Source organism: Sciurus vulgaris, assembly GCF_902686455.1.
Source record: "Sciurus vulgaris genome assembly, chromosome: 1".
NCBI lineage: Eukaryota > Metazoa > Chordata > Mammalia > Rodentia > Sciuridae > Sciurus > Sciurus vulgaris.
In genome coordinates, this window is record NC_136461.1 from 119,613,530 (window position 1) to 119,628,475 (window position 14,946).

Sequence of the window (14,946 nt, forward strand, 5' to 3'; positions counted from 1 at the left end):
ACAGTGCACCATGATCAAGTTGGTTTCATCACAGGGATGCAAGGTAGGTTCAACATCAGGAAATCAATAAACGTAATTCACCATATTAATAGACTTAAAGTCAAGAATCACATGATTATTTCAATAGATGCAGAAAAAGCATTTGATAAAATACAGCACCCCTTCATGCTCAAAACACTAGAAAAAATAGGGATAGTGGGAACATTCCTTAACATTGTAAAGGCCATTTATGCTAAGCCCATGGCTAATATCATTCTAAGTGGTGAAAAACTGAAAGCATTCCCCCTAAAAACTGGAACAAGGCAGGGATGCACTCTTTCACCACTTCTGTTCAACATCGTTCTTGAGACTCTGGCCAGAGCAATTGGACAAACCAAAGAAATTAAAGGGATACAAATTGGAAAAGAAGAAGTGAAACTATCCCTGTTCGCTGATGACATGATTATATATTTAGAGGAACCTGGAAATTCCACCAGAAAACTCTTAGAACTCATAAGTGAATTCAGTAAAGTAGCAGGTTACAAGATCAATGCCCATAAATCCAACGCATTTTTATACCTAAGTGATGAATCTTCAGAAAGAGAAATTAGGAAAACTACCCCATTCACAATAGCCTCGAAAAAAATAAAATACTTGGGAATCAATCTCACGAAAGAGGTGAAAGACCTCTACAATGAGAACTATACAACACTAAAGAAAGAAATTAAAGAACACCTTAGAAGATGGAGAGATCTCCCATGTTCTTGGATAGGAAGAATTAATATTGTCAAAATGGCCATACTACCTAAAGTGCTATACAAATTCAATGCAATTCCAATTAAAATCCCAATGATGTACCTTACAGAAATAGAGCAAGCAATTATGAAATTCATCTGGAAGAATAAGAAACCCAGAATAGCTAAAGCAATCCTTAGCAGGAAGAGTGAAACAGGGGGTATCGCAATACCAGATCTTCAACTCTATTACAAAGCAATGGTAACAAAAACGGCATGGTATTGGTACCAAAATAGAAAGGTAGATCAATGGTACAGAATAGAGGACATGGACACAAACCCAAATAAATACAATTTTCTCATACTAGACAAAGAGGCCAAAAATATGCAATGGAGAAAAGATAGCCTCTTCAACAAATGGTGCTGGGAGAATTGGAAATCCATATGCAACAGAATGAAACTAAACCCATATCTCTCACCATGCACGAAACTAAACTCAAAATGGATTAAGGACCTCGGAATCAGACCAGAGACCCTGCAGATTATAGAAGAAAAAGTAGGTCCAAATCTTCACTTTGTTGGCTTAGGATCAGACTTACTTAACAGGACTCCCATAGCACAAGAAATAAAAGCTAGAATCAACCACTGGGATAGATTCAAACTAAAAAGCTTTCTCTCAGCAAAGGAAACCATCAGCAATGCGAAGAAAGAGCCTACAGAGTGGGAGAATCTTTGCCAATCATACTTCAGATAGAGCACTAATCTCCAGAATCTATAAAGAACTCAAAAAACTCTACTCCAAGAATTCAAATAATCCAGTGGACAAATGGGCTAAGGAAATGAATAGACACTTCACAGAAGAAGATCTACAAGCAATCAACAAACATATGGAAAAATGTTCAACATCTCTAGTAATAAGAGAAATGCAAATCAAAACCACCCTAAGATTCCATCTCACCCCAATTAGAATGGCGATTATCAAGAATATGAGCAACAACAGGTGTTGGCGAGGATGTGGGGAGAAAGGTACACTCATACATTGCTGGTGGGGCTGCAAATTAGTGCAGCCACTCTGGAAAGCAGTGTGGAGATTCCTTAGAAAACTTGGAATGGACCCTCCATTTGACCCCGCTATCCCACTCCTTGGCCTATACCCAAAGGACTTAAAATCAGCATACTACAGAGATACAGCCACATCAATGTTCATAGCTGCTCAATTCACAATAGCCAGACTGCGGAACCAACCTAGATGCCCTTCAATTGATGAGTGGATAAAGAAACTGTGGTATATATATATACAATGGAATATTACTCAGGCATAAAGAATGATAAAATTATGGCATTTGCAGGCAAATGGATGAAATTGGAGAATATCATGCTAAGTGAGATAAGCCAATCTCAAAAACCAAAGGACGAATGATATTGCTAATAAGTGGAGGATGACACATAATGGGGGGGAGGGAAGGGTTAGTGTTAGGGTTAGCGTTAGGGTTAGGGAGGGGGGCACGTATAGAGGAAGGAAGTACTATATAGAGGGTAAAGAGGGGTGGGAGGGGTGGGGGGAAGAGAAAAATAACAGAATGAATCAAACAACATTACTGTATGTAAATTTATGATTACACAAATGGTATGCCTTTACGCCATGTACAAACAGAGAAACAACATATATCCCATTTGTTTACAATAAAAAAAAGAATATAATATATCATGACACACTCTACTCTCATGTGTATCTAAGAATAACAAAGAAAATTTAAAAAATGAAAAAATATACATCTTGACTCACATCCCACAATATTCACAATTACACATTGTATACACACATAATTCAAAATGGTCAAATATATGCAAATTTTAAAGAAAACATAAGAGGAACATCTTTGCATGTTGAAGTGGCAGGAAATAGGAAACACAGACCAGAAAAAGAAAATAAGAGACAAATTGAACTGTAGATCAATTTTGATCATTAAAAACTCGTGCTAAAATTAGACAAAAATGATGTTTACATAACTATACACTTAAAAAAATAATAAAAATAAAAAGAGAAAAAAGCCAGGCACCGTGGCACGTAATCCCCGTGACTTGGGAGGCTGACCTAGGAGGATCAGGAGTTCAATGTCAATGTCAGCAACTTAGTGCAACTTAGGGAGGTCATAAGCAACTCAGCAATATCCCTTTCTAATAAAATATAAAAAAGGACTCAAGGCATTTATCTCCAATCTTCACGTTCATACTTTTAAGTCTCAAGTTTCTCTGCTGTGCAGGTGCTGAAGATCTCTGGGGAGCAGGCCTGGCTCCTGAGCACCAAAAAATGACAGAATGAACACACGGTCCAAAAACTCATAATCAGAAGGAGGCCCAGCCCAGCTGCCAGGCCCAGCCACCATCTCCCGCACCAAGGAGGCCTGACCCCAGCCAGTGGACTAGCAAACAAAGGGAATGAATAATTTATTCAATGAAATAATATTAGAAAATTTCCCAAATCTGAAGAATAAAATGGAAAATCAAATACAAGAGGACACCAAATGTACAAAATTACAACAAATCCACACAAAGTCACATTATAATGAAAATACCTAACCTACAAAATAAAGACAGAATTTTAAAGGTTGCAAGAGAAAAGCATCAGATTACATACAGGGAGAAACCAATACAGATATCAGTAGATTTCTCAGCTAAAATCCTAAAAGCTAGAAGGGCCTGGAAGAATATATTTCAAGCTCTGAAAGAAAATGACTGCCAACCAAGAATCTTACACCAAGCAAAACTTACCTTTAGATTTGACAGTGAAATAAGATCCTTCCATGATAAACGAAAGCTAAAAGAATATACAAATAGAAAGCCTATACTACAGAACATTCTCAGCAAAATATTCCACGAGGAAGAAATGAAAAACAACAATGTAAGTCAGTAAGGAGGAACTCCTCTAAAGGAATAGCCAATTAAAGGATAATCCAAGTCAAGTTAAAGACAAGAAATAAGTCAAAATGAAGAGGAATACAAGTCTTATCTCAATAATAACACTGAATGTTATTGACCTAAACTCATCAATCAAAAAATACAGACTGGCAGATTGGATTAAAAAGAAAGACCCAACAATATGCTGCCTTCAAGAGACTCATCTCATAGAAAATGATATCCACAGACTAAAGGTGAAAGGATGGGAATTAACATACTGCACACAGGGACTCAGTAAAAAAAACGGAGTATCCATCCTCATATCAGATAATGTGGACTTCAAGCAAAAGTTAGTCAGAAGGGATAAAGAAGGACATTTCATACTGCTTAAGGGAACCATAAATCAGCAACATAACAATCATAAATATTTATGCCCCAAACAATGGCTCATCCATGTACATCAAACATATCCTTCTCAATTCCAGAAACCAAATAGACTACAACACAATAATACTAGGTGATTTTAATACAGCTCTCTCATCATTGGACAGATCTTCCAAACAAAAATAGAACAAAGAAAACATAGAACCCAATGAAATAATCAATAATATACAATATTCCATCCATCAGTGAGGGAATGCACTTTCTTCTCAGCAGCACACGGATCCTTTTCTAAAATAGACCATATGTTATGCCAAAAAGCTACTCTTAGCAAATACAAAAAAGTAGAGATTCTACCTTGTACACTATTAGACAATAATGGAATAAAATTAGAAATCAATGATTAAGTAAAAAACAGAAACAACTCCAACACCTGGAGACTAAATAATACACTATTGAATGATGCATGGATAACAGAGGACATCAGGGAGGAGATAAAAAAAATTCTTAGAGGTAAGCAAGAACAATGATACAACATATCAAAATCTCTGGGACACTGTGAAAGCAGTACTAAGTACTGCATGGAGTGCAATCAATAAAAGAAGGAAAAGTCAACAAATACATGACCTAACATTATAGCTAAAAGCCCTAGAAAAAGAACAGATAACACCAAAAGTAGTAGATCACAGGAAATAATTAAAATCAGAGCTGAAATCAATGAAATTGAAACAATTCAAAAAATTAACAAAATAAAAAGTTGGTTCTTTGAAAAACTAAACAAAACTGATAAACCCTTAGCCTCACTGATGAAGAGAAGGAGAGAGAAAACTCAAATTACTAAAATTTGTGATGAAAATGGAAATACCAAAATGGACACCATCGAAATACAAAACATAATTAGAAGTTATTTTAAAAATCTATACTGCAACAATATAGAAAATCTTAAAGACATCAACAGGTTACTAGAGACATTTTACCCTCTGAAACTGAATCAAGAGAACATACACAATTTAAAATAGATGAATTTCAAGCAATAAAATATAAGAATCATCAAAATCCTACCAACCAAGAAAAGTCCAGTAGCAGATGGATTCTCAGCTGAGTTCTACAAGACCTTCAAAGAAGAACTCATTCCAATACTCTTCAAGTATCCCATGAAATGGAAGACAACAGAACCCTTCCAAACTCATTCTTTGAAGCTAATATCACCCTGATACAAAAACCAGACAAAGACACATCAAGGAAAGAATATTTCAAACCAATATCCCTAATGAACATAGATGCAAACATTAACAAAATTTTAGAAAATTGCATACAAAAATGTATTAAAAAGATAGTGCTCCATGATCAAATGGGGTTCATCCCAAGGATGCAAGGTTGGTTCAACAACCAGAAATCAATAAATTTAATTAACCACATCGACAGGCTTCAAGTTAAGAATCACATGATTATTTTGGTAGATGCAGAGAAAGCATTTGATAAATTACAGCACCTCTTCATGCTCAAAACACTAGAAAAAATAGGGATAATGGAAACATTCCTTAACATTTTAAAGGCCATCTATGCTAAGCCCATGGCCAATATCATTCTAAATGGTGAAAAACTGAAAGCATTCCCCCTAAAAACTGGAACAAGGCAGGGATGCCCTCTTTCACCACTTCTATTCAAAATCGTCCTTGAAACTGTAGCCAGAGCAATTAGACAGACCAAGGAAATTAAAGGGATACGAATAGGAAAAGAAGAACTCAAACTATTCCTATTTGCTGATGACATGATTATATATTTAGAGGAGCTGAAAAATTCCACCAGAAAACTTATAGAACTCATAAATGAATTAAGTAAAGTAGCAGGATATAAAATCAATGTTTATAAATCTAATGCATTTTTATTCATAAGTGATGAATTGTCTGACAGAGAAATTAGGAAAACTATCCCATTCACAATAGCCTCAAAAAAGTAAAATACTTGGAAATCAATCTAACAAAAGAGGTGAAAGACCTCTACAAAGAAAACTACAGAACACTAAAGAAAGAAATTAAAGAAAACCTTAGAAGTTGGAAAGATCTCCCATTCTCTTGGGTAGGCAGAATTAATATTGTCAAAATGGTCCTACTACCAGAAGTGCTATACAGATTCAACACAATTCCAATTAAAATCCCAATAACGTACCTCATAGAAATAGACCAAGTAATCCTGAAATTCATTTGGAAGAATAAGAGACCCAGATAGCTAAAGAAATCCTTAGCAGGAAGAGTGAGGCAGGGGTATCACAATACCAGATCTTAAACTATATTACAGAGCAATAGTAACAAAACAGCATGGTATTGGCACCAAAATAGACAGGTAGACCAATGGCACAGAATAGACAGAGACAAACTCACATGAATGCAGTTTTCTCATGCTAGACAAAGGTGCCAAAAACATATAATGGAGAAAAGATAGCCTCTTCAACAAATGGTCCTGGGAAAACTGGAAAATCATGTACAGCAAAATGAAAATAAATCCCTATCTCAAACCCTGTGCAAAACTCAACTCCAAATGGATCAAGGACCTAAGAATTACACCAGAGACCCTGAACCTAATAGAAAAAAATGTAGGTCCAAATCTTCATCAGATCAACTTTGGACCAGATTTCCTTAGCGAGACTCCCAAAGCACAAGAAATAAAAACAGGAATCAATAATTGGGATAGATTCAAACTAAAAAGATTTTTCTCACCAAAGGAAATAGTCAACAATCTGAAGAGATAGCCTTTAGAGTGGGGGAAATTCTTTGCCACACACCCTTCAGATAAAGCACTAATTTCCAGAATATATAAAGAACTCAAAAAACTTTACACCAAGAATACAAAGAACCCAATCAATAAATGGGCTAAGGAAATGAGCAGACACTTCACAGAAGACCTACAAGCAATTAACAAATACATATGAAAAAATGTTCAACATTTCTAGTAATGACAGAAATGCAAATCAAAACTAAAATTTCATCTCACCCCAATTAGAATGTTTATTATCAAGAATACATGCAGCAATAGGTGTTGGCAAGGATGTGGGGAAAACAGTACACTCATACATTGCTGGTGGGGTTGCAAATTGGTGCAGCCACTCCGGAAAGCAGTGTGGAGATTCCTTACGAAACTTGGAATGAAAGCACCATTTGACCCAACTGTCCCATTCCTTGGCCTATAGCCAAAGGACTTAAAATCAGAATACTACAGTGATATAGCCATATCAATGTTTATAGCATTTCAATTCACAATAGCCAGATTGTGGAACCAACCTAGATGCCCTTTAATAGATGGATAAAAAAAATGTGGTATATATACACAATGGAATATTATTCAGCCATAAAGAAGAGTAAAATTATGGCATTTGCAGGTAAATGGATGGAGTTGGAGAATATCATGCTAAGCGAAATAAGCCAATCCCAAAAAACCCAAGGCCAAATTTTTTCTCTGATAAATGGATGATGATACATAACGGGGGGCAGGGGCGGGGATGTGGAAGGGAGGCAAGAATGGAGGAAGAATGGATTGCATAGCGAAAATAGAAGTGTGGGAGGGTTGAGGGGAAGGAAAAATAACAAAGAGAAAACATCATTACCCTATGTACATGTATGATTATGCGAATAGTGCGAGTCTACTTCATGTACAACCAGAGAAACAATAGTTGTACGCCATTTGTGTACAATGAATCAAAATAAAAAAATCATGATCATAACATTCTTCTGGGGCAGGACAATTTTGACTGTGAATATCCACAAGAATATTTCTTGTGTAAATATTCTATGCTTAAAAGCAGTAACATTTTATGTGTGTATTTGTCAAAACTGCACAGTTAGTGTTTGTTACATTCAATGTTTCCTTCAGAACTCACCCAAAAGTAATTAAAATGGGGCTTGGCTGTGGAGTGGGTAGGACACAGAAAAAATAAAAGTGGCATAATTAGCAGATGTTGAATCTAGGTGACAGGTATATTGTACTATTCACTCTTTTATCTATTTTTAAATTTTATGTAATAAACCATTTGTATAAATGTATTAAAAAAGGACTGAGGATGTGGGTCAGTGGTTCAATACCCTTGGGTTCAATCCCAAGTACCAAAACAAAAACAAAAATGAAAAACAAACAAACAAACAAAAATGTAACAAGATAGAACTATATACTTCAAAGTGCAAATGTTACGATGTACAAATTATAATTCAATAAAACCATTCTAAAAAAAGAAGTTCTAAAAAGGATGATTAATCAAATGAAAATGTAATCTACACAATGACAGCATATTTGCAAAATATATTTCTGATAAAGGATTTGTATCTGGAATATAAAAATAACTCCTACAAATATAAAGGCAAACCATTTTGTTAAACCAAGGTTAAAATTTTGAACACACACTTCACAGCACAAGATGTACATACAACAATCAGAACATGAAAAAACGCTAAACACGCTTAGTCTTCAAGAAAATGCATACTAAAATTACAATGAAATCTAATGGGGAATGTAATAATTCAAAAAGACTAATACTCCCTAGAGTTGATAGGATTTGAAACCATTGAAATTCACATGAGAATGATTTTTCCTATTTTTTCTTTCATATTAATTTATTTGTTCTAATTAGTTGTACATGACTGTTGAATGCATTTATACATTTTGATAGATCATGCATAAATGGAGTATAATCTGTTATTTTTCAGGATCACATTGGTCATGCAGTCAATATATGTACATGAGGTAAAATGTCTGTTTCACTCTACTATCCTTCCTACCCCCATACCCCTTCTCCTCCCTTCACTCCCCGCTACCTAATATAGAGTAACTCTATTATTCCCTAGCACCCCACTCTATGGTGAATTAACATCTGAATATCAGAGAAAACATTTGACCTTTGTTTTTTGGGATTTGGCTTAGTTAGTTCAGTATGATATTCTCCAACTCCATCCATTTACCAGCAAATGCCATAATTTCATTCTTCTTTAAAACTGAGGAGTATTCCATCATATATATAGATAAGACTTCTTTTTAAAAAGTTTAAAGTTCATATATAGCTAATTCTAAATCTTAGATATAGCACAGTCCTTCTGTCCTTCAGTGTTTACCGATGATAACACATAGCCTATGTTCATCAGGGATATTGGTCTAAAATTTTCTTTCCTTGATGTGTCTTTGCCTGGTTTTGGTGACAGGATGATTCTAGTTTCATAGAATGAGTTTGGAAGGGTTCTCTCCTTCTCTATGTCATGGAATACTTTGAGGAGTATTGGTATAAATTCTTCTTTGAAGGTCTTTTAGAACTCAACTGAGAAATCCTCTGGTCCGGGTTTTTCTTGGATGGTAGGCTTTTGATGACTTCTTCTATTTCATTGGTTGAAGTTGATCTACTTAAATTGTGTGTGTCCTCTTGATTCAATTTCAGAGGATCATATGTCTCTAAAAATCTCTTGATGTCTTTGAGATTTTCTATTTTATTGGAGTATGCAGTCTTTACTCTGCTGGACTCTTCTTTAGAATCCCTGACAGAATAATTTTACTCCTGGCTCCTTTTCCCCAGGCTGTTCGACCCAGGCCACCTTTGAGAAACTGGTGACATTATTTTTTCAAAATAGCCTGACTTCTAATTAACCCCAAGACAATGTCTCCAGGGCAGTAGAACTAGCCTCAGGAGTCCAGTGATCATAGTACTTGTCTCTTATAACTATGACCTGTGCTGGTCACCAACTCTGATGACTGATGTGGAGAAGCTGAGAGTCCTGATGGATGGAGGAGCCTCACTCCATTGATTCATAAGAGCCTCTGTCCAGATTCCCTCTCTTCTGCTCTTCTCTCAGGCTCCATTCTGTGATTAAATTTTTACTTTCCAGAGAATCCCTGATACTGAATAGCTGCTTGTTTTTGAATTGGAAAAAGAAGAGCAATGTGGGTCCCTGCTGAGCAGAGGGAACACTGGAGGGACTTTGTGGGGCCTGGACGTGAGGGATGAGTCATACATGAGAACACTCTTTTTCCGCCCCACATAGGAGTTTCTGGTAAGTGGCAGGGATGAAAAGGAGAATCAGTGCCTACTTTTCATCCCAATACTATGAATGATGGGGAATGATCTGTACATTTCTCTGATTTTTTTCTAGATGATTATACTGGATCATTTTTGCTCCCAGCTAGATTTTCCATTCTTCCCCTTCCTCTTCTTTTCGTTCCTTTTCCTTTTCAACAGGTAGAATCATGGATGAAATGAAACAGGTACCCCACGCCTCTCTTTTCACTTTTCTCTGCTGTCTACTCAAGTATGTATGTTTTTAGCTATAATTGAAGTATGCTTCTTAAATTCCATTTTAATTAGGCAATTTAATGAAATTAATTTTTTTCAAGTGTATTTTAAAAGACAAAAATTCCACTTTGTAATCTTAGAGGCTATCTCATAATTTCTCCTAGCTAATTAGTTGATGTCTTTCCTAAGATAAATATTAGAATTTCTCAAAATTTTTACATCTGAAAACTTGGTAGATTACTCCTTTTTTGAAGACACCCAGCATCCTCAAATATTGATCTTTTATTTAAATTCATATTATATAAAATCCCAAGGGAACATCTGAGGAGTTGGAAACACAAACAGGGAAGTATCATCTGCAAGGATCATAACCTGAATTCTATGCATGTGTTCTACAATATCATAATAAGAGGAATTTTGAGAGCATCTAAGCACAGAACCTTAGACTGTCTGAATCAAAACATCTCAAGGGTCATAATATATTTAACTACTACCCTAACTCAAAATTCTGCTGCAAACTATTATTCTTTGACTGTCTTCCTTGTACCTTCCATGAATCTATTATTTTATTTCAGTTCTTGCTTATGTAGTTCCCTTTAACTTTAAAATAAGGAGTTGAATATCTATGTTAAGTGCCTCTTCATGAGTCACACAAAGAAAAATCTAAATATCTATGTATTCTCACTCTATATTGAGAGATCTTTCATATTTATTTTATAACCTGGGTGGAAGGGAATTCTAATTTTTATTCTTGTATGCCTTTCTATCTTAGTACTGGTGATTAAATGCTCTGTGTGTTCCCTGATGTCTGCTTTAGCACGTGGGGCTGACTGCTCAGTTGAACTGTGATGCTAGTTCTCTAAACTTCATGAAAAGTGACAATAAATAAATTACAAAGCTTTTTCACCTATAGAATTATATGGAACCAGATGACTGTATAAGCCTGAGTGACAAATAATCAGCCTTGATTTTCTTTGGTCTTGGTAGATACAGATACTCCTTCAGAACCAGAGAATTTCAGTTTCTTTGCTCTACTTTTACATCATATTCAATGGAGGCCATACTAGGGGTTAGAAGTGGATGAGTTCTAAGAAGACCAGAAGAAAAAGTCTTCTGGGACAACAGTGAGACAAGAATAAGCAAGGATCATAAGTTTCAGTTTTCCTTGGTGTTTTAATGGACAGAAATCCATTGTGCTAGGAGGTGAGTGTTATGTGGGGAACCTGTGGAATTTCTTGGTATAGAAAAGACGAAAGTACTATACATACACATACACTCACTCACTCACTCTGTCTCTCATACACATGCTTATAATGGAGTTATAAATATCATAGACCTATTTATATTTATATATAATACTAATAATGCTAGGTGTTAATACTAATAGTAGAAGGGTAATAGTAAATGATAAAAGAAACTAATAAGTTTTAGTTATGGTCATTGTAGACAGAGTTCATAACCATGTTTTAGATCAGTTTTTAGTATGAAAACAATATATAATCTCTAAATTATAAGCTGAGATGCAATGAGTTTCAGAAGTGTTCATAATTTAACTTAGGGCCTAGAAAGCAAAGTATTACTGTTGATTAAAAAGATGAAAAAAAAATCTGATAAAAGATGACAAAAATTCCTCAGCAAAAAATGATGTAAAAAACTTAGAGGCAAATGAATTAAGATTATATTCACACAATATATAGTGGATGACTTTTATATTTAGAGAAAACTTTCTTATTATTAGGTCAGGCAATTGGAAAAAATCATCTCATCTAAAACCTAAAAATTACTGTAGAAATAAAATAATTTCTAGCACTTTGCAAACTAGTTTTAGTAGCAAAATGTTCAGAAGGATTCTTATTGGCCTACCACTACATAAAAGCAGGTGGTTTCCAGCAGGGAGGCAGAACCTGTCAAGTGGCAATTATCCTATTCTCTTTCACATTCTGTGGCAAGATCTGAGCCTCTTCTGGAAAGTTCTGTTCCTGTAAGTTTCTCTGTGGAACTTCAGAATAGAAAAACTGTCATGTGCAGAAAAATGTCACAAAGTTGCAATCTCTTTCTACCACCTGATGACTTTTCTCTTCTTGGATAAGAGAAAAAATACTGCCCTTAATATTACCTTCTGTCCCACCTTTGATGTAAGGTACTAGTTTCTGGAACCTTCAGCAGTGTTCCTAATTGACAGTTGTCTTCTTTTTACTCAGTCTGTTGAAATAAGCTAATTACTTTTTACTATGGTTTTGTGTACTGTGTTAAGATAATTGTAATGAATATCGTGATAAAGTGTGTTATATCCTTACCACATATCTGAGCATATTCATAAATTCTATAACAATTTGCTCCCTTTCAATCTTCAGCATTCCCAAAGTCTTCTCTTCCTTCCTCCTGCTCTATCTGTCTGACATTCCTTCTGCTTATTTTTTAGAATTATTTTTCATTATTTATTCATTCATAAAAATTTTTGAGTTATATAGATAGACAAAATTGTAATTCCTTGTGCTATATTCATAGCATAATTCATGTACCATGATTTGGTACAGGTTAATAATTCTTTCATTCTACATTCTGATCAGGATCAGATTGTTCAAGTTAACAATGTTTCATCACTTAGAGAGAGCTGGTTTCTGTGTGTTTATATTGAGCAAGGAAAAAATAATGCCTAAAAAAAGAAAAAGGGGAAATCTGTTAGACATTGGCATAACACATGGCTAAAAGGATGAGCTGTTTTTTACACTACAAAAAGTCTCCCAACTGGAGTCAGTTATTCCTTGGTATGTTTACCATCAATTCTTCTTTTAGCAGACGTGTTAAAGAGGAAATGAAGGAATTCTATCAAGTACAAGAAAAAAAAATACATGTCACCTGCTGAGGATCCTGCACGATTCTGTTTTCTTCATGGATCCTGGCCTACGCCTGTGTCCCTGACTCTCCTGTATAGAACTGCTGTCTATGGAGTGGGTCAATGAGACCTTGGTGAGGGAATTTGTCTTCCTGGGCTTCTCAGCTCTGGCCAGCCTCCAGAGGCTGCTCTTCGTGGTCTTCCTGCTCCTCTACCTCTTCACTCTGGGCACCAATGCCATCATCATTTCCACCATTGTGCTGGACAGAGCCCTTCATACCCCCATGTACTTCTTCCTCTCGGTCCTCTCCTGCTTCGAGACCAGCTACACTTTCGTCATTGTGCCCAAGATGCTGGTGGATCTGATGGCTGAGAAGAAGACCATCTCGTTCCTGGGCTGTGCCATCCAGATGTTCACCTTCCTCTTCCTGGGCTGCTCTCACTCCTTCCTGCTGGCAGCCATGGGTTATGATCGCTATGTGGCCATCTGCAACCCACTGCGCTACACTGTGCTCATGGGCCACGGGGTGTGCTTGGGATTAGTGGCTACTGCCTCTGCCTGTGGCTTTACCTTCTCTCTGGTCACCACCTGTCTGATATTTCACCTGCCCTTCCACTCCTCCAACCAACTGCATCACTTCTTCTGTGACATCTCTCCTGTCCTCAAACTGGCATCTCAACACTCCCGCCTCAGTCAGCTGGTCATCTTCACGCTGGGCGTATTTGTCTTAGTTATTCCACTGCTACTTATCCTGGTGTCCTATGTCCGCATCATCTCTGCCATTCTAAAGATCCCATCCACTGTTGGAAGGTACAAAGCCTTTTCCACCTGTGCCTCCCATCTCATTGTGGTAACTGTTCACTATGGCTGTGCCTCCTTCATCTACTTAAGGCCCAAGTCCAATTACTCTTCAAGCCAAGACACCCTGATATCTGTGTCTTACACCATCCTCACCCCATTGTTCAATCCCATGATTTATAGTCTGAGAAATAAGGAATTCATATCAGCCCTTCGAAGAACAATGAGCAAAACTTGGTATCCTCTTAGCTAAGGTATCAATTTTATACTCTTCATGGCTATTATTTGCCTGCAAAATATGTGCTTGCATCTATTTTCTCATTTAAATACCCAAACTCAGTATAACATAAGAATATTCTCTATGTGGAAGGAACATTTACACTTTATTCAATAAAACTAAGACATTTTGGTTTTCTCCCATTAATGCTTCTCTAAAAAGTTTAATAATACATGAAAAGGGTTTCCTCAGTTACAGGAAAAAGTTAATTACATGTAAGTGCACAACATACTGGTCATTCAAAGACTAATATTAGAGCAAATGTACATTCAAGCTGATGAGAGTTAGTAAGCAGAGAAAACATGTATCTCAACTGTTCAGCTCCACTGAGGAGATTGTCTAGCTGACTCCTACCTTTCTCGAAGAAAATACAAAACTTTGGCCCCATGATTTCTGCAACAAACCTTGCTGACATTCTTGCACTCTCATTTACCACCTCATACTAACATTGACCTGTTTTTACTTTTACATTTTCCTTTTTTTAAGACTGGAACATCCTGATGGAATCCCCCTTCTGTTCATGTGTATATCTTTCCTGGCTTACCTTGTCAGTCCCCACATATATTCCCTAAAAAACAAATATTTATTCTCTTCAGAGGAGCTACTAGCATTGCATCAGTTGCTAAAATTTCTCAAGTAATTCCAAGCAAAGGGCTTTGAATTAATAATCAGGCAGAAAAAGTTCAGGAGTCCAGAATGGTCAGAAAATCCATCAAAAACAGTTACAATAATTTCCCTTATCAAATGAGATGAAACCAAGCATCCTTCACGAACCTGAAT

General features: G+C 36.1%; 1 protein-coding gene across 1 annotated transcript; it reads left to right on the top strand.

Annotated features, from left to right (window-relative positions):
- Positions 1–13,200: 13,200 nt before the first annotated feature.
- Positions 13,201–14,142, top strand: LOC306655200 (olfactory receptor 10K1-like; the record flags this gene model as incomplete). Its single annotated transcript, XM_079129593.1, has 1 exon — positions 13,201–14,142. The coding sequence occupies one exon, from the start codon at positions 13,201–13,203 to the stop codon at positions 14,140–14,142; it is 942 nt and encodes a 313-aa protein (XP_078985719.1).
- Between the last annotated feature and the right edge of the window lie 804 nt (positions 14,143–14,946).